Source organism: Passer montanus, unplaced genomic scaffold (assembly GCF_014805655.1).
Source record: "Passer montanus isolate IOZ18808 unplaced genomic scaffold, ASM1480565v1 scaffold20, whole genome shotgun sequence".
In the NCBI taxonomy this organism is placed as follows: domain Eukaryota; kingdom Metazoa; phylum Chordata; class Aves; order Passeriformes; family Passeridae; genus Passer; species Passer montanus.
The window spans coordinates 12,046,051-12,072,422 of record NW_024366592.1 but is presented as its reverse complement, the minus strand read 5'-3'; the positions used below and the strand labels follow the sequence as shown (position 1 = coordinate 12,072,422).

The 26,372-nt window shown below is 39.6% G+C and overlaps 1 protein-coding gene across 2 annotated transcripts in view; it reads right to left on the bottom strand.

Annotated features, from left to right (window-relative positions):
- The window catches only part of KDM7A (lysine demethylase 7A), a 61,441-nt gene extending 37,538 nt beyond the window's left edge, over window positions 1-23,903 (bottom strand). For both annotated transcript variants that reach the window (XM_039707906.1, XM_039707907.1), the window contains exon 1: window positions 23,726-23,903. In XM_039707906.1, the coding sequence (XP_039563840.1) occupies window positions 23,726-23,841 (116 nt within the window). In that variant the 5' untranslated portion in view covers window positions 23,842-23,903. The remainder of the gene's footprint in view (window positions 1-23,725) is intronic.
- Window positions 23,904-26,372: the final 2,469 nt, after the last annotated feature.

Here is a 26,372-nt window from a genome sequence, read left to right as displayed (position 1 = left end):
AATTTTTGAACATCTAAATACATTTATGTTGAACTGTATCTTGATCAAGTTTGCACTTCATTTATTCCCTTCCCTTTTTCTTGATGTTTATCTGATACATTCATCATCATTCCAATCAGATTATCTTGCTAACAGTAAGAAATTTGCATAAAAATATAGAAAAAATAGCTTTGACAACTATTTGTCCTATTCTGTTTAAGAGTCTTAATTCTATTGTCTCTTATTGAGTGTTACAGATAACAAAATTTCTGCTTTATTTTCAGGCTTAGTACTAACGATTAACTCCATAACCTTTCATGGAGGCACATGGGATTTTGCATACAGGGACTGGAATGGTATTATAACGTCTCGAATAGCCATTCAATAAGGGAACCAAACATTTTCAGTCTACTATTTATCCCGTAAACTCAGCACTGAAAACACACAACACTAACTGCAGAGATCATGGAAGCGAATCCAGCCTGACTGAAGCAAAGGGCAAGCGAGGTGCCAGCACCTACAAGAACAAGCACTGCCAAGGATGCTATGGAGCACATCAATCACACACAGCACCACTACAAGTCACTTCCCTGTGTCCCTTTCTCCAACATACACAGATGAATCTGACATTAATCACTCTGGCTACTAGCAAGCAATCAATTACTGTGGTAAATGCAACTTCAGACCTCACGCATCAAAACAAGGTCACCAAGAGGTAGCAGAGAGCCTGGAAAACATTAGCATACTCAAACACTGCAACACTCCCAATCTACTGATGTTTTCCTGTATGAAATATTATTACCCTTCACCTTGCAATCAACCCAATATATTTGGGTTGAAATGTCTTGAGTATATATTACCTAGTTTCTGAATTGCTCATCTCCTACAGGGAGGTCACAGATTAATCCTCAGTTGAAAGCTCACAGTATTAAACAATAAAATACAATAATACTAATTTAAAAAAAAAAACACAAAAAAACAAACAGCAACAAAACCCCAGCCATACAAGACTATTCAAAAATACACCTTTTATTCTGTTCATGAAGATGAAAAGGTTAACCAGGCCCAATTTCACTTGCAATGCTCCAGAAGGAATGGCAAGATAGAAAAAAGTTAGTTAAAAATACCTTCCTTCCATCAGTCTTGGAGTGGTCAGATACTCCAAACATCCCATGGTATCTAGCATCAACGAAAGGTCAACAAGAGGTAGCAGAAGATTTGGGAAGTGGAAAGTTTTTTCACACGCAAGAACATGCCCATCCCTGGCACCTGAAGAAATCCCCTGCTACTCTAAGTTTGAGGAGCCCATTCTCCCAAAGTCTCTCTTAAGACTTCTCTTCTCTAGAAGGTGCATGTGCATGCTTTTGATTTAGTCTCAGCTTTCCACTTGATCATTACATTTGTAGCTATGTAAAAGCAGCAAGTGTAAATCAAAAATAATCAGAAGAGGACTCCAACATATGACAAGTACCAGTAGACCCCTGCTTTTCAATAAAGGACAAATAAGGCTTCTTTCATAGTGCAGGGGGAAGTCCAGCAGAAGCTGTTCTCTTCTTCAGTATTGTTATTAATTTAGATTTTAAGAGATGGGTACTAATAATTCAGAATGACAGATTAAACAACCATTTCACATTTATGCTGGAATGCCTCGTACAAGGAGTTTGCTGAAGTCCAGAACAGTTACAGGAAGTTTTATCCCTGGAGACTGCATGGTTGTACATCGTGAGCCACCCAAGGCACCCAGCACATCTCTCCCCCAGCAGCACAGTGTGAATAAATACTGGATCCGTGTCAGTCACCACATGGGCTGTTGCACCCTATTGTCTGCGCACCTAGCACATCTCTCCCCCAGCAGCACAGTGTGAATACTGGATCCGTGTCAGCCACCACATGGGCTGTTGCACCTATTGTCTGTATCTAATACCTGCTTGCTCTCAACCCAGCCTGGCTTTTCTCTTCCCTCCTTCTGATATGATCAAGCACAACCAAATCATTTTTAGAGGCTACTTAACTGCCTTCGCTAGTATGACTGAAAGAAACCTGATTTAAGAAAAAACTCCAAAGCACTCTTGATCAAAAGCCTTATTTTCAGTGTTCTTAAGGGTATATGACTACTTAAAAATTTAATTTATTAAAACAAATAGTATATGTACCCTACCATTATACAAAATTTCCAGTGTAAAAGGGAACGCTTACATAAAAAAGCACTCAATGATTCAAGTAATTTCTTGACTTGATAGAAGTCAAGAAATGAGCAAAGTGTGGATGCTCATTTTCCTAGTTTAATCCTTAGATTAAACCAGAAAGATATTCCTACTAGGAATATTCCAAGATTTTCCATGTATGAGGCATACTGAGAATAAAATCTTGAAAATTGAGAGATGCAAGCAATTCTCAATAATCTAATAAAAGGACAGCAGAAAACAGATTAATCACCTTCAGCAGAAAAAGAGCTAATTTGTCAAGAAACTGGGTTGTACTCGGGACATCACCCTCTTGGATACCCTCTTGTGTTCCCTCCCCCTACTGCTTCAATTGCATAAGGTCCTTTTCCAACTTTCAGCAGCATGTACAAAACAACTGAACAGGCTCATCTTTCTAGATGCACTTGGACTTTTCAGGAAGTCTCCCACAACAGTTTCCACTCCTCTCCACAGCAGCACCATACTTTGCACCTACTAAGCTTCACCTAGCAGATGACGAAACAGGGCAGGCCATCACAGGCATGTCCAATACTATTTCAACAGATATTGTTGGATAGATATTATTTTACAATTAGATGTTGATTTACAGCTCAAAACTAAGCCTTTTTTTTAAGTTTCTTACTTATTATTGGGACACATGAAGTTCAGGCTCCAAGATCTTTGTTTTCCAGTGTCTAACCTGAACAATCTGACTTTTTGTGGTCACTGTGCAGCAAAAATGCAGGTATGGGGCTCTGGCCAGTATGTTTAGTTAAGCACAAACTCTTGCATCTTTTCCAAGCTAGAAAACTACAAAAAAATGACATTTTTCAAGATCCCCTTATATTCTCCATGAATAAACACTGTGGACAATCTTTTCTCATTCTGAGCAACAACTCAGCATGTCCTTCTTGTCCACCCTTGCATTAGCAACCACAACCTTTCCCTGATACACTTCATTGAGCACTCCAGGCTTTATCCATTAAAGGAGGGGAAAAGCACAGGTCTTGACATCCAGTAAGAAAAAAAGAAAAGAACAAAAAAGAAGCATGGAAAGAGTGAAAAAATACTAGGGGTATTAAAGCATGTTCCCTGTTACCAAGAACACAGGGCTATAGACAATTACTAGGGGTATAGGCACGTTTCCTATTATCTGACAGAGCAGATCACCAAAATCCTTTTTCAATTTCCAGTCATCCACAGAGCAGCCAAGATTCATAGGTAGCGAGCCTCTGCTGGGTCTTAAAAGCAATGAGGACAGGAACAAGGCAATGCTGGACATAGCAGAGATTCACTAGTAACAGGACAGCCTTAATTGTCCCAAAACCAAAGTCACTACCACAGGGTACAGTTTCTCACAGCATTAAGCTGAACATAGCTGTTGCTGCTGAAAAAAAGGTCCCACACTCCTTCCTCCAAACTGCCTGATATGGGCTTCCATTGTTTCTTTCACCAAATCTAAACCATCAGGCAGCCACATGACAAGTCAGTTCAATAACCTGATCCAAAAGAAAAAAAAAACTGCCACTCAACTCACTTTTTCAGATAGGTTTTGAAAACCTTGAGAGTAAGATTCCATAAATAAAAAATAAAATTATACACATTTCACTTATATGCAGTTACTTAACAAATATATAACAATGTTATTTACAAGAAGACACATGAAAGAAAATATTTTGTTACTTCATCTCTACTTTGTATTTCTAAAAGTGATTGCTAAACAATAAGGAGATGACAGTTTAGCAATCTTATGCTGATACTATACCTTTTACTATCAAGCCTTAATATTGAATTTCAAATCACCAGGGATGAGAGCTATTTCTATTAATATACTGAGCAAAACATTATAGCAAACTTTTCATTTTACCTGTAACAAGGTCTGCAGCTGCTACTTTCAGTCCTAATCTGTTTGAGCATAACAAACCAAAAAAACTTATTGCAATTATTGCCAAAATTAGTTAGTGAGCTTGCAAGTTATGCAAACGTTAGCTTCTCCTACTCCATTCCAAGAATGCAAATAAAAGTATAGGGTAGGAAGTCTGTCTGGCAGATTTTAAGGAATTCTGGTTAGTCATTTAATTTAAGCCTATGCTTTCCAAGTGGGAAAAGGATGCCAAGGCAATATTTACAGGTTACAACAATGGAAGTACTAAAGATGTCACTGCCACAACCAGCCACATCTGCCACTTGTTATGGGACAATATTAAAATGCTTAATTAGGAAGAGAAAGACAAAGCCAGTGTGACAATACTATGAACAGACTCCATACTATCCCATAGCACAAGAAGAGTTGAAAAAATGAAGTTTATTTGAAGAAGAATTTAAAACTTAAAATAAATGTTGTGAGCTTTTAAGCTGGATAGATTTCCCCTCCAGCTCATGCTTCAAAAAGCATGAAGTTACAAAGAAAACAAAACAGACCAAAAGAAGCCACAAAGCAACATGAGAAAGCTGGTGATTCTTTCCATTAGCTCTTCATCTTACCAAGATAAGCAGAGTAACAGTTTTGGAATAAACTTGGACTTTGGAATAAACTTAATAAACTTTGGAATAAACTTAAAAAGTATTTACTTCACAAATGAAATAATTTTTGAAAATGACAAAATTCTATACACTAGATACTGAATTACTGCTTTAAATTACAAAAAAAAACAAACCCAAACCACTGCGTAAAAATATTTGAGGTTTTGCTTTTGCCATATTCACTTTGCAAAACAAAATGCCTTTTAAAAGGGAGCAGCTGATATCAGACACAACAAAAAGAACAGGCAAAACTGCACTTTAAAATTGTTTTTTAAATAGCAGTTCTTCTGCTTTTCTATCTGTAGAAAACTTCCCCTAAGTTACCCATTTTCTCCAAAAAAAAGACAAAACAAAACAAAAACCCCGCAACCAAACAACCCACGATGTTTTAAGATATGTATAGAATACACGCATGTTGGCCCAACAGCTTCCTTAATTTTTGTACACATTCACTCACACACATTCCACCAAGCTCTTAAGGGCAGAAAAATGACATGTAAGGCCAACTCTCAAAATACCTAAAAACATACTAACTTATTAAATACTGCATCATCCTTCAACACAGATAAGAATCCCAAGAAAAATAATGCTGCATGCCATAATATACAAACAACTCTGACCTTTGACTGCTGAGACACATCTGTTCTGATATTTCCAAAGTCCTAAGAGGCCTTGGTCTACTTATGATTAACCTTCAAATTGCACATTAAAAATGTTAATGTTCATTACATAGGTTTAGACTTCCCTAATGTAATTCAACCCTACTCCTTTTAAATTATGCAATATTTCTCTGAAATGAAGTATTGCAGTAACACAAACATGCAAACAGGTATATGATCTATTTTGAATTTTCCAAAGGAGGTGGCAAAGGTTCAGACTTCTGGCACCTTCTGAAATAAAACTTAAAAGTTTGATAGTAATGCTAGTGTTGTCCTTTCAGAAAACACTTTTAATGGCAATACTCTTGCACATTTTTCTATTGAGAAAGAATTATATATACTGATTTTCTTTCTTAAGTAACAGTGTTTTTCACACCCTCAAAGCGCAGAGGTTAAAATAAATAAAATCAGTATACGATACCTTGTCAACAAAAGCTCAATTCTAAAAAATAGACTCTGAAATGTAGAAAACTAATAGGAAAATTATGGTCAATGGAACAAAGCTATCAAGTTACATAATTAAATAAATTCAGTTACAAATACAACAAACCTACTTGTATTGAGAAAATAGCCACATAATCTACATAATCATCATGTTACGTCAAATCTCAGGAAAAAACAGTGATGTACATTATTTGTAAACTAATTCTTCCATTCCACAATTCCAGTCCAGTCTGAAAACAAACTGGTATGGTTTTGAAACTCAAAACATTTTTTTTTCCAAGATCTGTTTTTAAGTGCACTACGTTCAATGTATTGAAATTGCTAGAATGAAGGTAAGAGAGAGTTATTACTTTTAGAAATATTTGACAACTGAATATTTGGCATAAACAACAAGTTCTTATTTCTTATTTCATTGGTGAAAATATTGTGTGGAAAGCTGATTTTTCACACAAGTATTTCATGTAACAATTACGAATTTATGCAAAATGAAGTCAAATTACTGTTCAAACTGAAGTCAAATAATTACATGCTCAGAAAATCCAAACAGTTTTATGTGCAAAAATATACACTGAGGTCAAACAACATTTTCACTACAATGTATGACTTCTAGGAAGAGACACACAGTCCAGATTAATCCATAATGGCAGCCACCATCACATATTATGTGGAGCAGCTTTATGAGCAGTTACTTTTCCTAAAGACAATTTCCTGATAGAGCCAAGTTAACATTGCTGAAGTACTTCTGATGTATTCCTCCTGTTTAGTATTGTCTATTAAGCATATAGCAAACTCTTCATCCTTCCTATGCCAAATGAAATTCCTACTTATTCTTCCCAACCAGATTGATTGCATGAAGCTGCTTTAAAAAATAGTATTTACAATTAATTCTGTTTGGATCCTTTTAAAAGTACTGTGTTACAGAAATGAAGGTCTGAAGGAACCTGAATCTTCTAGTGTAGATTTTGGCAAAATAAGCTGCCTCAAGAAAATCAAAGAAATAATATTTAAGAAAACTAGCAGACCTCAAAACTAAACAACTTGTCAGAGAGCAGAGGGGGGAAAAAAGAGGCATTTTGAAAGCAGCTGTGATAGCTGAAGGCCTTATTTCAGTGTGAAACTATTGAGAGAAACAAAGATGATATCAGAAAGTGAATCATGACACAATATTTGTCTGAAAGTAAGAAAAAATACACATTGATCTGACATGAAGAAATTCTTTTTAGCACTTTAAAACCAGTCATCTTTGTAACTCTACACATATGAAGCAAAGCACACTGCTTAGGAATTCAGAAAGATTCTCTACAGCAGTTCAGACTCCTCTTTCTCCATTCATTTTCCCAGCATGGCCAGACTGACACACCAAAGAGAAGAAGGAACAATAGTCCAATCTGACTTCAGGCACTGTGTCTTAGTGAAGTTGCAACTGCATGAAGCCTGTTGAAAAAAATGAGAACTAACCTTCCTTCCCACAACTGATGCAGGAAAAAGGATTAACAATGGATTTCAATTAATTCTAGGAACACTGGAGTACCAATTTATCTGACCACAGCCACCATGAATGTCAGTTCTGGTTATAAGGCACAGTCTGTAAAAGCAGTATTAGGTACTATGGGCCCTAAACATACAGAAGAAAACACATAGTAGTTGTTTGGTTTAGAGAGAGAGGACTTTGAAAGGGAGAAACAAAAAGAGAGAATAACTGCTTCTGTATACACTAATGACAAAGGTTTTCAAAGCAATTAAGGAAGTTCTTCAATGATATATTTATCTCATCCTCAAGACTCCAAGTCAACAGTTAAGTTCTTCCCCCCTAAGATAAAACAGAACCTAGTAAGCCGCCATGACACATAACTACATCTTATTTAGGTAATTAGCCTTACTTCAATTCCCAAACAGGGTTATTCTAACTGTGCTTACTTAAAAAAAAAAAAAAATCCTGAACTTACAATAAGCAAAAATAAGGTACTTTAAAATAATACCTTCAAATCAGAGGCTTAAAGGCAAAACTAACACTCCTGTCTGAATTCTATAAAACAAAAAAACAACCACACTACAAAATCTTCAACCATTTAAAGCAGCCTCCATACACATTTTGAAACAGACATCTTAACTGAGCACCACCGTGTGGTTGCATTCTATCAAAGAACAAACTACTACCCCAAACTGCCATCATTACTTCCCCAGCAGAAACAAGGAAGAAATAACCTAAGCTCTACAGAGACAACAAAAGAGTGGAAAAGGGAAATCAGTATAAAAGTTAATTAAACATTCACTCCTTCAGGAACAAAGCAACTGTGGCAACTTTAACACAGCAAATTAAAGCTGCTTATTATATGTTCCTAATTATTAATTACATGTGTAAATAGATATATATTATTGAATCACCATCTCTTAGTGTTCAAAAAACTTATGGATGTGGTGCCTGGGGACATTGATTAGTGGGGAACATGACAGTGGTAGTTCAATGGTTAGACTCAAATCATCTTATGAGGTCTTTTCTAATCCTAACAATTCAATGATATACGGTCTACACTCGTTTGCCTGCCTCAGCTTTTAGATTCTTAGGTTTTGTCCTAATCTTCCTCTGCTCCAATTTGTGCACAGACTCCTGTCAATTCTCACTAGCCATCTCAAAGAAATACTGCATGTTATCTAGTTTTAAGATCTATTTGCACCCCAACCAAGTCTTTTGACTTAATAAACAGGAATTTCAGTTCCATTTCCAGCGCTGTTTCCTATCACGTAGAGCAAGGGCATTTTATACACAGAAGAGGCATATTAGTTACCTGTCTCAAAGAGAGAGGGCATTGGAAGGGAAAGAAAAAAGACAGAAATTAACAGAATTATAAAAACACACCCTATGAAGAGAACCTGAGGTTCAACAAACAAATTACATTACATAGCTTATATTGATTCAATGGCTTGCAGCCACTGGAACAGGGCAAGTTACCCTCTCCCTTCCAAGCAAGCATCCCCATTCCCCTTCCCTGCAATGGCCCTGATACTTGCCTGGTCACAAGGCAACCTGTTTTTATTCACTAATCTGACAGAAACTAACCTAGCCAGTCTTTTGCCTGTTTATCAAGTCACAGTTGGGCAAGTGTGAGAGGCAATCCATGAGAGAAGAGGACTATGTAACCTGGAGAGAAGGGTATGGGAAGTAGGACAGCTCCTCCCAGCAGTAGAAGTCACTAGACCTGGCTAGGCTTACTGTTGGGACTTCATTATCCACAAAGACTCAGAACTACTGTGGCCTAACAGATACATTGCCAATAACTTATCAATAACATTACACAGAACATCCCCACCTACACCTGAAAAACCTCCTCAACTTTAATCATACACCTGCACAACATCAAGAGAAGCATTATCAAGTCTAAGAGACACATACATTGGCACTAGATGTCATATGTGAACAAAGGTTTTCTTAGCACAGCATTAAGATGGTCCTAGTCTGGCTTCTTTTAGGCATCCTTCTCTGATGAAGTGTCTAATCAGTTCCTTGAGACCAGTTATTTGTAGCTCCAGCTGCAGCAGTAGCTAAGGCAAGTACCCAGCAGGTGTATGACATTATGCCACCAACACTGTATTATTTGCCTACAAACATTCTTTCCAGTAATGCACTGAAGTACAACAGGAATTATAAAACAAATAATCCAAACAGTTCAGAAGCTACATTTCTAAACCACATCAAACACAGTTTTCTGTAAAGCAGGAGAGGATCAAAAGGACAAACCTCCAGCTAAATTCCCACCTTCTAGTTTAAGATACACACGAGGACCACTCCAAAGTGGGAAGATACCTGTGTTTTTTACAGACTGATCAAAACAAAATCTCACTAATGGTTCCTACATACTCACTGACTTGCATACTCTCAGCAGTTTCTAAATTCCATAATTACCTACATCAAAGTCTCACAAAAAACCCATTTATTATATAATTTTTATGTAACAAGTGTCTCTAATATTAGTTCAACCACCTCTTTTAGGCAATCTGCACTCTAAGCATTTTTTAATCCATTTGGGAATTTTTTGCTATGTCTTTAGCAGCTCCATCTCCTTCTCAACAGCTAGAAATGTTGAATGTTCCTCATCTACAAAGTGCACGGACTGCAGACTCCTACAGAGAGAGTACAAGCTGGTTATTCCGGTTGTCTAATAAAGATGAGTTGTTTAGAAAGATCATGTTGCCTAATAAAGATGAGCTGTTTAAAAAGATTATGAAGCCTGACAAGTACTATCAACACTGTTATTTTATGCAATACACAGTCTGCAAAGCTTACGACATCCTGGGTAACGCTGTCAGTAGACACCATCAGATCTGTCTTGTTCTCAAGTATCTCAAGTGATAAAAAAAAGATTTGGAGGTGAACAACAGTAAACCCACAAGGACTTCCTGACCTGAGGGGATTGATTAGTACACTAATGATTGTTTTTACATTGTGTCACTTCAATTGAAAAATTATGTCAGGGATGATTTGAAAATAGGACTTTTTGCTAAAAACATCAGGAGGTACATTTTTCTGTCTCCCACACTGTAGCATGAGCACCAGTATTGGCACAACCTTAAAACTCCATTGCTGCAAATCCCTTACTCTTGAGTTATTGTGTGTCTGTTTGCTTCCTTTACAGCCTGCAGTAACAGCAACCTTGACTTCAGCCTGCTTTACACACCTTTAAGTTGGCTCCTTACACCAAAAACACTTCACCACCCAACTGGGTTAAAAAATTTCTTACCTGGATTAGTTTTAAAGACCTCCTGGAACTGTACACTAAGTAACTTAACACTCACAGTAGCATTCAGAGCCTCTACAGCTGTATCTGAAATAAAGCTTCCTTTGCCTTCAGAATTCAACTCATTAAATAGTTATCCTTTAAGAAAAATTTAAAAATTAAAAATAAAAACCAAGGACATTTTTCAACTCATCTTCTCAACAGAGTAATTCTTCCTCCATCCTGCAATATTTTTCAGACATTGCTAGGGACTTTTTAGCAAGCTTTTTATTAAGCTGAATAATTTCTGCATCTTCTAATCACAACACAAAAATTTACACGATGGCTCCTATAGCTTTGAAATACCTTACTTGTATAAGGCAAATAGATTTGCAGTCAATAGCAAATAGAGACAGATGCTTCATTTCCGAAGAAATCTGAGAGCAAACTGGCTCATCTCTAGCGCATCATGCTCATTTCAAAAGCAGATGGAGTATCTGATTACATTAACTTCTATTTAAGCTATGATACAAGCAAACTGTTTCAGATACACAGATAATGAGTCTAAATATCAGATGTTACACTGGCTGGCTGGCAGAGCAGTAAGTAGGAAAAGCTCCTTCAGTCAACTAGATAATGCCTATAATCTAGAAATCTTCATTGGATTCTCAGCTGCTTATAGAAGTCCAGAGGGGCATGCTGGTCAAAACCGCACCAATGCACTCCATAATATATCAAGAAGTTACTTCTACACATTATTCTAGCTACAGAAATCTAACTGTTCAGTCCTCTTCAGATGGAATTAATGAAGCACAGTAATTTCCAGACCATGTGGAAACTTCAAATAGTGAAGAACAAAGCTAAAAAGAGTTTGGGGGTTGAGTTACATCAGCACTGAATTCTATCTGCATCCATTATTTTTATTCTGGATATAATTGGACATACTGATTTTAATCTAAAATTCTTATGAGTTCAGATCCAGGTTACCAAAACCATTTTTCCTCTATCATATGCTATTTAGAGTGATCTGAAGTATTTGCAAAAGCACAAATCCACATGTTTTAATCTAAATTTTGACACACACACTTTTAGCGGTAACCTTGACTTCACAGTGTGTGCTTCTATAGGAGGAAAAAGAAGATGATTTTATCCATATATCAGTGTATGTGTAGTGTGCACATATGTATCTCTTAAAATGCTTTTTCTTCATAGCGGGCAAAATTTCCATGACTCCAACAAGAATGTTCAAAGAAATGCATTGGAAAAATATGAAGCATGAAGCAGAGGGCCTATTGCAAAAGGTCCCCTGGAGATGAATACTGATTTACCATTCCTGTAAAAATTACAAGAGACATCATGGTTCACTGATTGCGAAAAACACAAAATTAATTCTTTGGGAGAAAATTTCTGACCTTACCAATATGTGTAAATATCAATGTGTGAAAATTGTCCTGATGGAAGGGGAAAGGTAACAGACAGGAAAAATGCCAATGGCCACAGACGAAAGCATATGAAATCCATCTAAACAGCAGGGGAAAAAAGAAATTGCAAGAACACAGAAGAAATCATTCATCTATATATGGCTATTAGGGCAATATCCAGTTAAAGATGCTGATCCCTGAAGCCTACTTAAATTCAGAAGAAAGCTAACCTCAGAAGTACCTACACTCAGCTTGTACCTCACCACTTCACCCAAAAATTCCAGAAGCACCCCCTATTAGTGCTCACCCTGTGCTCCTACCCAGCATGTGCCACGCTCCCTGGTGTCTAAGCCAAACTATCAAAGTGCTGGGCACTAAAAAGTTGTTATGAAGGGAGAAGTTACTTTGTTTTACAAACAGAGATGTGCTTATTCAGGTTATTAGAGTTCAAACCCATACATCTCAGGGAAATGTTCACCTCCAGCTCACTTTTTATGTAAAGATACCTTTTATCTCCCCCACTTAGGACCTCTTACTCTACAGAAAAGTATCCAAGAATTATGGGCCCTGAATAGAATGTAACATGACGCCAGCACCAGGGTCTGGTTAAAACCCTCAGACGCTGACAAGATTATCTTAAGTTCTGGTCCCTGCTCCTGACATCAGTGAATAAATAGATAAAGTGAGCATGAATTGCAGCAGAACCTTTTCCAGCTCTTAAGACATACTAATACTTTTTTTGAGTCTTCAGATTTAATAGCACTTCCTACAGAAATATAGTAGTCTATCCCCTGGACTACGAATGCACCTGTTTTCCTTTTAAAAACAGCAGAACTGTCCATTTCTCTAAATATTTCAGGAACTGGCAAGGACTTGAAATTTGCCAAAGACATGCTGCATACCTGCAAGGCTTTTTGGAGTATAAGCAATACTTGACGGGTGTTTCTTTTCTGGCTTCAAAGTGATAATGATGTTTTGCTTTTCTTTACAACCTCCACTAACATAATGTGAAAGTGCCAAAGAGGTTCTTCTTGGATAATTAGCAAAAAGCAGTAAATACTTGACAGAAGAACAATCTTTTACCAGAAGTGTTTCCTAGATAAAGATTTAGAGGTCAATGATCTCTAAAGAGCCTTTAATGAGTTTGACATAATGCTGAATGTGAACTATTAAGCTATTTTCTTACAATTCAATTACAGAAAAAAAAAAGTTTATTTATCAGTTTGTTTATATTACATAGCATCAGCTATAAAACTAACTGAAACTAAAAATACTGAAAAAAAATTTTAAAAATAATTCCACAACCTTACAATGTAATGTGTAGTACATCAACTTAAATATACCCAGAGTCTTTAAAAAGACATCTTTAAAAAGATGTCTTTTAAAATACATCTTTTCTCCTTTAGCAAGTCAAGACAGAGTTACATAAGACAACCTCAAACCATGTATTTATCTTCATAAAATGCAGTAATTAAAACTGCACTAGCTGCACCTGATTCAGGTTAGATTCCATTCAGAGAAAGATACTGAAAGTTACATTTTAAATTTGAATTAATGTTGATCATCATCCTTATGTTCTGCACACCATAAAGTAGTTTCCATCCAATCAAAAACTCAACCATGCATTTTTATCAGCAAGTTTCACCAAACCCACTGGCTGCTTTAAAACGTGGATCTTCCTCACATTGCTTCAGAGTGACTGGTCACTGTGGCTCCACATTTTCATTGTTTTGGTAAGTTTTCTTCACATTGTCTTTACTCTCCCTGAGTTCTCTGCATCCAGCTTTTCTCCAACAAGACTCCTCTATACAAGGCTGCTTACCCCCTTTGTAGATACCCCACCTGAACAGAAAAAATCTTCTGATCTCAGCTCCAATTTTTCAGACACCTGAAAACTAAGTTCCATTCAATTATTTTGTGTCTGGTACAGTTTTGAAAAGGAAGTATCTACTTTACTCCCATCCTCTTGGCACATAGTCAGTATGTTTCCAACAATAGTAATTCAGAGATTTACAGTTTTTCTTCTAAACACATGGCAAGCATATTAAGAGATAGAGCACATTTCCTAACAAAAACTTGTTCCAAAATAGTGTAGTGCATAAGCTTCATAGAAAGCTTACGGATTTCTCATGGGCTCAGAGCAATGCATATTTTCACGTTAGGAAGATGCTTGTCCAGCTTCCTCAGGTTGGCATAAAAACCTGAATTTTATTTTACTAGGTTAACCAACACATTTATACAAAGCATTTGTCTGCTACTTCAATCTCCAAATTCCCTATTAAGAGGTACAAGAAAAAAGAAAACAAGGGAAAAAAAAAAAAAACCCACCACCCCAAAAAAATAGACTATTCAAAGCATTTAATAATGTGCCATGAAAATCATGTCAGAGTTTACTATTGTTGCCCTGGAATGGACTGGAGAACTGCAAATAGACGCTTTACTGCTTCAAGTTGCTCTGTGGTCCATTAGCAACTCCTTGAGAATTTTCCATGTAGCCTGCATTGAGAACTACCATCACACACTGCAGGGATGCATTCACTTCCCTTCTGGGCACAGGTGTATCAGAAGCAGTAAGGAATGCACTGCAGCTCACTCTTAATCACATGGTGTAAATGTACCCATGCCTGTTTCACGTAAATTTAGTCCAGACAAACAAGATGTCTGCTCAACATCATTTCACTGATCATAATGAAAGGCTAAAGCTTTTTTTCCCCATGTTTTACCACTTGTTCATGATATTGGCTCATTTCCTTGTCCCAGTCCCCTCATCACTGTTTCAGACATCAAAGAAAATAAGGAGAATTAGATACACTGCAACCCTATGAAAAACAAAGATCCAGCCAACTAGACACAAGCATATGCGGGGGGAACGATAAAAGGCACAACAGCACTAATATGCAATAAGCCAAGAGGGTTGTAGAGAAATGTCAGATATCTTCCCTAATGTAAGGAACTACCTGCAAGAAAAGACCACTTCTATGCAAAGCATCTTCGTAGGAAGCAAGTAACAGCACCTGACATTGAGAGGCTGAACACTGGTACCAGTGATATTTTCCTTTCACTAATATATAAGATTTTGTTCCTTCTTACAGTGATAGATCTATTCAGTATCATAACCGGCCAGGAGCCGAAAGGCTTATTCTTCTCTAAAGTGAGGGTCTGTGTTTTCTTCATTAGACAATAGCTTTATTTCCACAGACAAATAAGGACCAGGAAATAGAATGCTCAGAATATTCTCACTGGCAATGCTAACTGAGCCATCAATTCCAAAAACTGAAGGGAAGTTAGAATCTGCCCTTACTGGCAAAAATATAGAAGTCAGGAGGTAACATTTGCAGAAGGTCTTCAATTTCTGAATTACTCAAATGATACTCTAACCCTAGTTCATACATAAATCCTTCAGTTTCATGATGCTTCAAGCACAAGCCAGCTGACCATGCTGGAAGTGGAAGGTACAGCCAAGGCATCTGCTTTCACTCAGTTCTAAAGTGCTAAATAAGCACTTCTCAGCAAGGACATCAGGCCAATCACTCAATACTACAGCTGTTCCATCCGCTGTCAGCCAGAGTAAGAACAGCATTCTGAACCACTTCTGTGATACCCATTCCATCAGGGCAGCACATCTTACTGCAGTGTTAGGAGATGCAAAGGGATGCCCCGAGATGTCCTAGCTGTTCACACAGGACAGCACAGCATCAGACGCAGCAAGTTGCTGCTCAACTTTGCCTCATACTGACATGTCGCCTGGGCAGACAAATACTGTAGTCAGAAGGTAGCTTGAGATTTAAGAGACTACATGTGCACACTGATTTTCTTGACATGATTTTGGTCCTCTGTTACATAAGCAATAGAAGCACAGAGAAATACCTAAGACAGAGGGCTTGAGGCTGAGATATGTCAACACTGCACACTTGCATGAAATAAGTGATAACACTATGCTGAGGGGGCAGACTGTTAATATTTTCCTGAGCACAGTGCCCCATTAGCACACATACCTAGCTTTTGGTACTGTTTCTAGACTGCTCCATACAGCACTCTGCACCTCAGAGATGTGCCCAGCAGTACCCTGAAAGCCCTGTGCTGACTTGCAACACCTCATTTCTCTTCTTCTGCTTGCTCTTAACACGAAGTTTTGCAAGTCAACAGCATGATGTAATCCTTCAGCGAAAAGATCCAAATATTCTTGTAATTGAAACAAAACTAAAAATCTGTATGTTGAGCAAGACAACCAGAGGTCTTACAAGTACTGCTGAGTAATAAGATACAGCAATTTCTTTGGCTGCTCTTCATTTATCTGATCTGGACTTCGTTTATTGGCAAACATCAATATTCCAAAAGAAAAATGTCACTCCCTTTAGAAAATACTGCCTGGTAAGTGGCAAGAATGCAAGAACAGAGCAACCACGTATCTTCAATATGAAAGATTCCATTTCTCAGTCACCTTTCCTTGCATTCATTTTCATGAAAACAGCTTTAAGAGCCTTAAAGTGAATAAAGTATTCATGTAAATGGAACAAGCACAATTAAATTTACGAAATTAATTTCCCAGCCTAGCTGGGAAACAAAGTCAGCTGACAGTTTCAGCTGAAAATAAATAGACTTCAGACCACAATATACTAAAAATCTAGAACAATCATACTTACTCCAATTGGCTTTTTTTTAAGACAGAATAATGTGGGAGGATTTAAAAAAAAAAAAAGCTTTCTTGCTTTTGTGGCGAACATCAGCATTTATACCTGCCCGAGCAACAATAAACTCAGTATTTTCAAAAAGAAACACCAGTTTTGAAGTCAATTTTAGTTAATGCTGTAGTAATGGAGAAAACAGTATTAAATATTAATTCCATTCAAAAGCAGAATTGACCTGAAAAGGGTTACCAGCCACATAAATCCATATTACCACCACACAGCAGACATCTCACGACAATTCATACTCCACAGATTGTTAGTTCTGTGTATTCATGAGCTGATGTTGTAATACATTAGAAAGGACTGACAAAAAGAAAAATAGCTTAGCTTTTCCTAAGCTATATATTTCACTAAAATACTTCTCATATGTTGATAATAAAGCAATAGCAATGCTGTTAATTGAATTTTCATACTTGAGCAATGAGACAAAGGTAAAATTTGAGCATATTTACGGTTTTAAGTATGTGCATTGCACCTGTGGAAATCTTTACTGATTACTCAGAGCAGTTTTGAGACAATGGTATTTTATTTCACAGTGATGTAGAGAAAGTACAGATAGTTACACGAAGAGTATTAGTTCATCTTCAATTAGTGCAAACTGTCATGTGAATGGAATGGAGACACTATTACAGCATGATCTTTCAAAAGAAAGTGCACGGAAACTGCACTGATCATAAAAAATCTGCTAATGAATATGAAACTGCACTGATCATAAAAAAAAAATCTGCTAATGAATATGAAAACTATCCAAAAAAAAAAAACAAACTAGAAACCACAAATGAAGAATGAAAACAAAAGTAATGTGATTTTGCCCACTAGCAGTTAACAGAGTGATACTCCACTGTAAGGCTTAAGCCATTTTACTGCAAATGTGCTGCTCTAAGAGAATGCATCATTATCAACATATCAAGATAAGTTTAAAATAAAAAGAATATATTTCATGTTCTGCACTGTAGCACCTAGTAGGTATATACAGAAATTAGGTGCACCAAGCAGCAGTCCACCAACCAGACTCCTTTCACCTCTCTGGTTCTTAGATACAGAAGTCACAAAACTGAGCCTTCTGAAAACATATGAATCGCTCAAATCATTTATATGTTAAACATAAAGAGAAAGGAAGATACTCAAGTGCTTCATGAGCATCAACAAAAAACATTTCAGAATATAAAATTATCATAAATTGACTAGCTAATAAAAAATTCACTGTTCAATTACACAAGTACTTACAGTGCCTTCATTTGCACAGTCAAGACCAAAACAAAACAATTATACCAAAAATATAGGTGAACTATAATATTACAGAAAATTAGAGGTAGCGTTTAAATAACTATATCTGGATCTCTTTTAACTAACACTGAAAAGGTAATAAATAATTTGTGCTTTAGAAATTAGAACTATTACCATTAAATAATTGTTTAGAAACTCACTAGAATCTTGTTGGACTCTAATTTAAAAAGCTGGATTGTGCACCATTCAGTTCTCTTACAGATCTTTATTGGATAATATGTTTTTTTCTTATCCTAGTTACTTTATCAGAAAGCATAAGCTAAACCATCTACTATTTTTAACTCCAGAACAAATGAAAAAAAATTACAAAATTACAGATCTAAAGGAAAGGAGTGTTAACTTTCAAAGTACACCTATTTCCAATAAAGCCAGTTCTTCAAGGAGACCATAAAGAGAAAAACTTCCACACAGTTCTACATGTTATTACACAGTTTCAAAAATTGAAGCAATTTGAATACTTGCAACTCTTCAGTGCTTATTGTGGTAGAACACATCTAACTTTAATATATATTAATAAGTCTTCCCACTTCACAGATGGGAACCAAGAGGAAAAAAATGGTTTGTCCAAATGAAGAATATAAAAGGATTGGAAACAGACACCCAGTTACACAAGTGCTTGTCTGGCATCCTCATTATAACAAGTTTCTTTTCAGTTTAACCAAAACTGTTTCAGCTTTTGTACTGTTAGAAGAGCTTGAAGTCACTTCAAGTTACTTAATACTTTGGCAGAGGGTACACGGCTCATTGGACTGAAGTTGAGACTTCCATCTTACTTCTGAGGAAACATGGCTAAGCCAAAGAAAAGTAAGATAAAACACAACAGCTTTCCCTTGAGGTCTAAAACACTTCCCTAAGATCCACCAAATTGCCGCATAAAGGATTTAAGGCTTATACATCACAAGAGCCAGAAAGTCAGCTTCAAAGTTCTCTGGTGCCAGACCAGAGCTCTGTTGACCAGAGAAGGATTTGTTGATTCAGTTCAGGTCCCTGGATGTTTCTAACTACAAGGCCTTAATTTTCTGTAAAGAGAAGGTCAATATCAGAAAACGTCTGTAAGCAGTCTCTTTGCAACCTCCACATTCCCTGACATGAGCATCACCATGCCCTTGTCCTCCAGCTCCACTGGATGAGCAACTGGGCCCAGGCAGAATCACACATGGTGACTGAACACAAAAACAAGGCTCTACAAAACTGGGTGAGCTATCAATCGCGAAGTGGGCAGTGAGCTAAAAAAATGAGCAACTCTTCTGTCTTTTCCCACCAGTATCATTTCCCACAACACATTCCTTCAAGTGTTTTTCAACACTCTAGGACTCATCCTAGCCTTTGACAAGCCCACTCAACTCAGTAACCCAACAAAAAGCTAACCCAGCAAGAGAATGGGCCCTGTCAGTTTTCTGAGCAGAGTTGATTTACCAATCAGGCAAGCACTGAACCAGCAAAAGAGGAATTATAGTAGCACGCAACCAGGAGCAGGACAGCCTCTTTCAGCAGCAAAGAGTTGGCAAAGCCCATCGTGCAGAACCTCATGTATAAAGCTCCAAAACAAAGAACCAATTCAGGAAAAGTAGTCACTATAGCACATGCATTTCCTTCTTTTCTTAAGGAGAAAGCCTGCCTTGAGAGTACAAATCAGTGCGTTCAGACAGACCTGTACCATGGAACCTAACAGCTGTAAGAGGGAAACCTCAATTTTACATTGAGATCATATTAAGGTATGGATGAGAAGTTTTGTGTTTCTTCAGAGACCAAACAAAGACGCGTTCAAACCCCTACAATATCAGAAAAAATATTTTCTATGTGAACTTCACTCAGATGTGACTTCGGCAACAAATTTTTCCTCCATGTGAGGAAAAAAGGCCTCAAGGCATCTGCACTTTAAATGATAATCTTCAAACAGTACATGAATCACCTTTCTTTTCAAATTATGTTGTTAAATGTTTTCTAATAACTACAAAGCTGTAAAAAAGATCAAACACCTAATGGCAAAATACCACCAATGAACAGCTGTAGGAAAGGGCAAAGTTAATTCTTTCAAGACTATACACAATACAAAATTAATCCTGAGAGCAAGAGCTATCAATTTAAAAACAATTCCATATAAATTTAATCAATTTGACTTTGATTTGCAACAGAAGCATGTACATGTATACACTACATACAGATTAGTGCTGTACTTCCCTGACTGCCCTCTAAGCTGCTCAAATTAAATACTTCTGTAAACATAAAAAATTTTCTCCTTGAGGGGAAGACACCATTTATGAAAGTTGACACCATTATGAAATTTTCAGGTAAACTGCTTATTTTGAACAACAAAAAAAGGATGCTTTCCCTTTCTTATACCCCACTGCTCTAACTTTGAAGAGTAAAACATTTCCTTTGTGTAATTAAAAAAAAAAACAAAACACCTTTTTGTAATGTAAAAATACATTAGAAAGGTTGCAGGCATTTCAAAAGGCAGAGATCTGTAACTGACACACACACATTAGATAATTTCTTAACCTATTCATCACTGAGACATGTTAGAAGTTCACTGTATGTTTGTTGAGAAACAAAACATCCTCAGAAAAGTGCAACACACAGGACTTCATAGTCTGCATAGACTGCATTTTTAATTCTCAGTTTACCTGACTGACTTCTCCACACTCTTTTACAACCAGTACAGTACCACTGCACCTTTACAAAGCCAGCCTCCTCAAAAGGCCAATTCTACAGTGCTTTACTTCTGAAATATCATAGGCAACCTTACACTGTGCAGACAAAAACTGAATTATATGCTTAAACTTCAGTTTGTTCTGACCTGAGATCTAGTCTACAGGAATAAGTCACATCTATGCAAGGCGTATAAATCTAGTCAAGTACATGTATCATGGACAGAAAAAAGGACAAAAATTTCAAAAGGATTTCTGCAAACTTCATAAATATATTTCAAGAACAGAGCTGACTGCAAGAGCAGTTTAAAAAAAAAATTATGTAACTTTGGCACAGCAAAAAACAGAGACAGAAAGAAGTATCATAGATATCATATCATACATATCATTTGAAGATGAAACCAAGAAATTAAACAGGTTTCAAGAGCTACACAACATATCCAAGAAAAAGTTGAACAGGCAGAGCAACATAAAGGACTTCTTATGCTTCATTCTAGCTGGAGTATATTCTAGACAATTCAGAAAGCCGGAATCAGCTTAATGCAACATTTTCATTTAAAGCAGATAAAATGATGGAGAAAACACAAAAATTGTCTAAAATATAAATGGATTTGCACGTCCAAAAGCTTTGACAGTTTGTCACATCTAAAGCTCTGTAGTCTCCGCACTCTTGCAAGCCATTCAGGAAGGCAACGAAGCCTCAAACAGCGCTCAGGCACCCGTGTTACGCTCTTTTGTTCACAAGGGGTAATTACACCAGACTGTGGCTGGATGTTAGGCCCACTCAGAGAGTAACTGAAACCCACAAAGCAGGTTCACAGCCTCGCCAGGCATAACAAAACATTTGCTTTAACACAAATTTATTTAACAAAAGCAATAAAATTCATATTTCATACAACTAATATACTGATGATAACAAACTAAAGTACAAATCATTTGAAGACAGAGTGTGCAAGAAGAATACACAGGAAAAAAAAAATCACAAATTTAAAGGGACTAAATAACAATCTGCCAGAACAGACTTTGTACAGCCTCCACTGTACTGTTCAGGCACTATCCTGACTACACACAGGAAGGCAGCAAAGAGTCCATAATCCAGTAATATGCACTAGGTATCATGCTAGCACACCACAGCCTGGGTTTATATGTTTCTTAAGACAGAACACACATCAGTCCCATTCCACAGGCCAGGGAAAAAAAAATTAAAATAAAATCAAGAATACATGAAACTAAGAAGTTCACCAAAAACTTCAAGATTTGAGAGTGTGTGTTTTCTTTCACAAGCCATGTAACAGTCTTCAGACACTCTTAAAGCAAGGGGAAAGGCACTCCCAGAGCAGACCACAGCTGGCAGGGTGTCTCCCAAAAACCCACTCCTTAGTCATGAGACTGGGTGAGCATGCAACTAAATCCCAAAGCAGCATGGCTGTTGCCAGCTCTTGCTGGCCTGATTATTTTCCACTCTTAGGATTTCAGACTACCAAGGCAGTTCAGTGCTAGCAGGCTTTTTCTACCCATTACATGACAGAGCTCACTCACAGGAACCTGGATGGAGCTTTTTGCATATCAAGATCCAAGAAAGCTACCAAGTGGTCTGTCCCAGCTTAAGATCAGACAATGCTTTCCTCCCCAACAACTTCAGAAATTTAGTTCACCCATACCCCAGCAATACTGACGCACAAGGCTGGCATTTAAGTTAAGCCTGCATGGAACCTGAGCAATTGCCAGGATACTCTGAAAGAGCAACTACACAAATGTAGAAGACTTGGAAGAGAAAGATTCTGTAACTGCACAAACACTTCAGGCAATGCCTGCACCTTTATTGCAGGCAGTGACCGAGTTCTGACAAACTTGTATTAAGCTTCTGTAACCCAGAAGAGCTGTTGTGTGTCTCGCTCTAAACAACAGTACTGGCAAGAGTAGTAGCAGCCTAGTTAGAAATATTAACGAGAGATTGTTTTTAAGGTACAACAATCCTGCTTTGCCAGTTTTTATGGTTTACAAAGCCCTTTTCACACTTTCTATTACACTGCAATTCGAGCCGGGAGAAGCCCATGTACAAAGAACAAATCAAACAAGTAAGCATCTAAGACGCTGCGAGCCTTCCTTTCGTCCTAAAACGTGGCAACAAAACACCCGTGTGTAACAATTACTGTTAAGTAACACCTAGACACGCAACCTACTTTCGGTCCGCGTTTTGTTTTTTGCCGTTTGAGGGGAAGAAACCGGAAAATAAATAGAAGGAAAACAAACCCAAACAACTACGGCCCCGCACACGGCCCCCGGCGGGCAGGCTCGGGGGGCGGCGGTGCGGGCCCTGGCCGGCAGGGGGCGCGGCGCGGGCGGCCGGCGCTGTTGTTGTTGCCGCTCGGGGTATTTAAACGCCGGGCTGTCAATCACGGGCGCCGCGCGCTCCCCGGCGCTCCCCGCACGGCGGGGGCGGCACCGAGCGGCCCCACAGCCCCGGCCCGGCCGAGCCGCCGCCGCCACCGCCGCGGGCCCCCAACTTGTTCCTTTGTTTAACTGCCCGTGAATCCCCGCCGCCGCCGCTTCCTCCCGCTCGCAGCGGCTGCCGACGGGCCTTTTATTATTCACACGCTCGGCTCGCAAAACACACGCGCGGCGGCCGCTCGGGACCGGGCTGGAAACGTCAAAGCGGCGAGAGGCGCGGAGCGACCCTCTTTCTCCTCCTCCGCCGCCCCACGAACAAAACGCACGGGCAGCCCGGAGCTCGCACCCGGCCGGGGACAGCCCCGGTGTCCGCACTTGTCCGCCGGGAGACGGCCCTGTCCCGGGAGAGACCCCCCCGGGGGCGCGGGGGGACACGCGACGCCTCTGCAGAGTCGGCACAACTTCGGGGTGGCCCCGGCCCCGCCAGCCCCGCATCTGTTGCTCTTTCGTAACCAGCCCCCCCCGCTCGGCCCGGCCCGTCCGCCCCCTCACAGCCGCGGACCCATGTGCCCGGGGACGGCCGCAGGCGCCGGCACTGTCCCGGCGGCGGCGGGGGGAGGTGGTGACGGACCGAGCGAGCGCCCGCCGCTCCCCCCGTGCTGCCGCCGCGCAGCCATTGTCCCCCCCGGCGGGAGGGGGGAAGGCGACTGCCACCGCCTGCGCCCGGTGCCGCCCGGCGGCTGCCCCGGCGCGCCGCCCGGCCCCGGCGCGGCTCGCGGCGCCTTACCTGCCGTGGAACCAGTCCTTGCAGATGTCGCACTCGATCATGAAGCGGCTCACGTCGTAGGGCTCGCGGCACACGCAGTACACGGGGGTCGCGGCGGCGGCCGTCGCTCCGGCCATCTTTAAAGAACTCCCTGACTGAGCCGCCCGACCCGCTCCGCTCCTCCCCGTCCCGTCCCGTTTCCGCCGCCGGCTGGCACGCGCACGGGGCGGGCGGCACGGGAGCGAGCGGACAACAGCGCGCGGGGGCGCGCGCACGTGCGTCACCCGGCCCCCGTGGAGGCGGGAGGAGGAGGAGGACGGGGATGGCGATGGGAGGGGGGCGGCGGGAAGCACCGCCCCGACCGGCGGCCGTCCCAGCCGCGCCTGCGCCCCGCGGACCGAGCGGCTCGTGCGGCCCCGACCCGCCGGGCCCTGCCCGCCCGGACAGCCCTCTGAGCAGCCGGTGCTTCCTGCCGCCCAGCCGGGGGTTGCAGTGGTTCATCTCTTGTCCATCTCCCTGCCCACGTGTGCATCATGCGCCGTTCCGTTCCATGCCGTCACCCTTTCTTTCAGGGCACAAAAGTGACACTGATGCTTTCATTACGTGTCATCGAGAACAAAAAAGTAGATTTTAAAACAGAGTTGCGGGTTGTTTTTTTTCCTGCAGCCTATGGAGATTATATTGTGAGAGGGAATGGAGAGCCATGTCCTCCACACTGAATGTACCAATTTAAAAGCAAAACAATAAATATGTCGAAGTGCATGTTACAGTGATCATAACTGTAATAGACACTGCTTATAGCGTTATAATTTTACAATCCATGGCCTTAACCACTAGTAGCCACAAAAAAGCAAAGGCTGTAGGTTTGTTTGGCAGAGGGAAGCTCAGAAGTAAATGTTTCCTTTCCAGACTGTTATTGTAAAGCTTGCTAATGTTAACATTTACATAAGACAAGCAACACGAGATGATGATTTGGCAGGAAAATGGACAGCAAAGAAATATAAAACAAATAAATCCTGCATGCAGGCTCTGTGACTGAATGGAGAATGAGACAGAGAAATAAAGGAAGTGTAAAGGATATCTTCAAGAAATACCCAATTCTCAAACAAAACCCTGACCTATTTAGAAAGTGCACAAGGTTCTGACCTGCAGGACATTGTTTGTGGATGTTTCAGTATTCTTTAATTTTCCAACACACCTCAGTATTTCAGCAACTCAAAATGGGGCCATATACGCATCAGTCTTCTAAAAAGCTAATGTAAAATTTATTAGGGGCAACACACACCAGTAAGGCAACAAATTACAATTTGAGAGTTTCAGGAAAGAATACATACCAAGAGGCTCTCCCATTAAAAATATTGTTTCCCTTTATTAATATGATTCAAAGACACACGCAGGAAGTTGCTTTCTAATGGTAGGGCCTGCAAACTCTTGCAGAATCAATTACAGATACCGTCACGACTACCAAGAGAACTGTTCCAGTCAGATCTGTTACTCTGTGTTTGTACAACAAAGTGTTGGTGTATGTAGCCACTCTGGAGCCTGAAAATGCACAATTCCTTGCTGCTTAGTGGGGTGTTTCTTACATTGTCATGGGGTCAGTCTTATCTGGAAGCTGCAGTTACCAGCTGGAGTCATGGCTTTATCCAAATTTGCCATAGAAACGCAGACGTGTTGTGTATCAGGAAGTGTCTGCAAAGGACAAACCTGCTGAACCCTCTCTTGGTGGGCACATGGGAATAGGGTGGGTATTCCCGGGAGAAATGGGGTGAGGCTGCACTGTGCAGGGCCAGGCCAGGCGAGTCCAGTGCTACTGGGTTGGGTGAGGAAGTTTTCACTTGACACAGGAGAAAGCAACCCTTCAGTGAGAGTGCAAAGAATGAGGAAGCAGGCTGGACTCAGCACCCTGTGGGGAACCTGCCCTTCACTGGCCTTGATTATGGAAAAAAAAACTTAGTTAGTTAGTTAGTTACTTAGTTCGTTAGTTCGTTACTTAGTTAGTTAGTTTGTTTGTTTGTTTTTTAAAGGGAGTAGTTGTAATCTTAAGCATGCAAAGTACCGCTCTCTGTTTAATAAGCACTTTGCCTGCTGCTACAAGCAATGTCATTTTGCCACTGTGATTTATTTCAGAACAAGGTGTGTTAGTGATTCAGTCTGCTGCACCTTAATCAGGTGGGGAATGCCAACTTCATCTGTTGCAAAAAAAGTGGTATAAACCAGCTCCATCTCCATCTGACCTGCTTTTCTCTTTCCAAGCTTTCTTTGAAAAACACTAGACTATACTTGAATGTAACATAGCAAAAGTTGAGGAAAGCTGAGGACCACAAACTATAACAATTACAAAACCCCTTTTAATAAGTATTCTTTCCAGAAAATTGGAGAGCTTTTCTATGACAATCTTACTAAAGACAGTTCAGAAACAAAAATTTGCAATACCTACCTTCAATGTAAATAAGTAAATGAAGCAAGTTTAAAGGCCAATCCCCAAAAAACTTCAGAAGCAAGCTCAGTATTCATATCTACACAACAATATCTGAAGACACCTGAGGCCATAGCACTGTCCATTCTTGTCTCCCAACCAGCAAGACACACCTATGTGAAATACAGTGTGCAGACCTCCTTCTAGTAGGCAGCATAGGGTTCATATGCTTGGCCTCTGGCTGAGCTC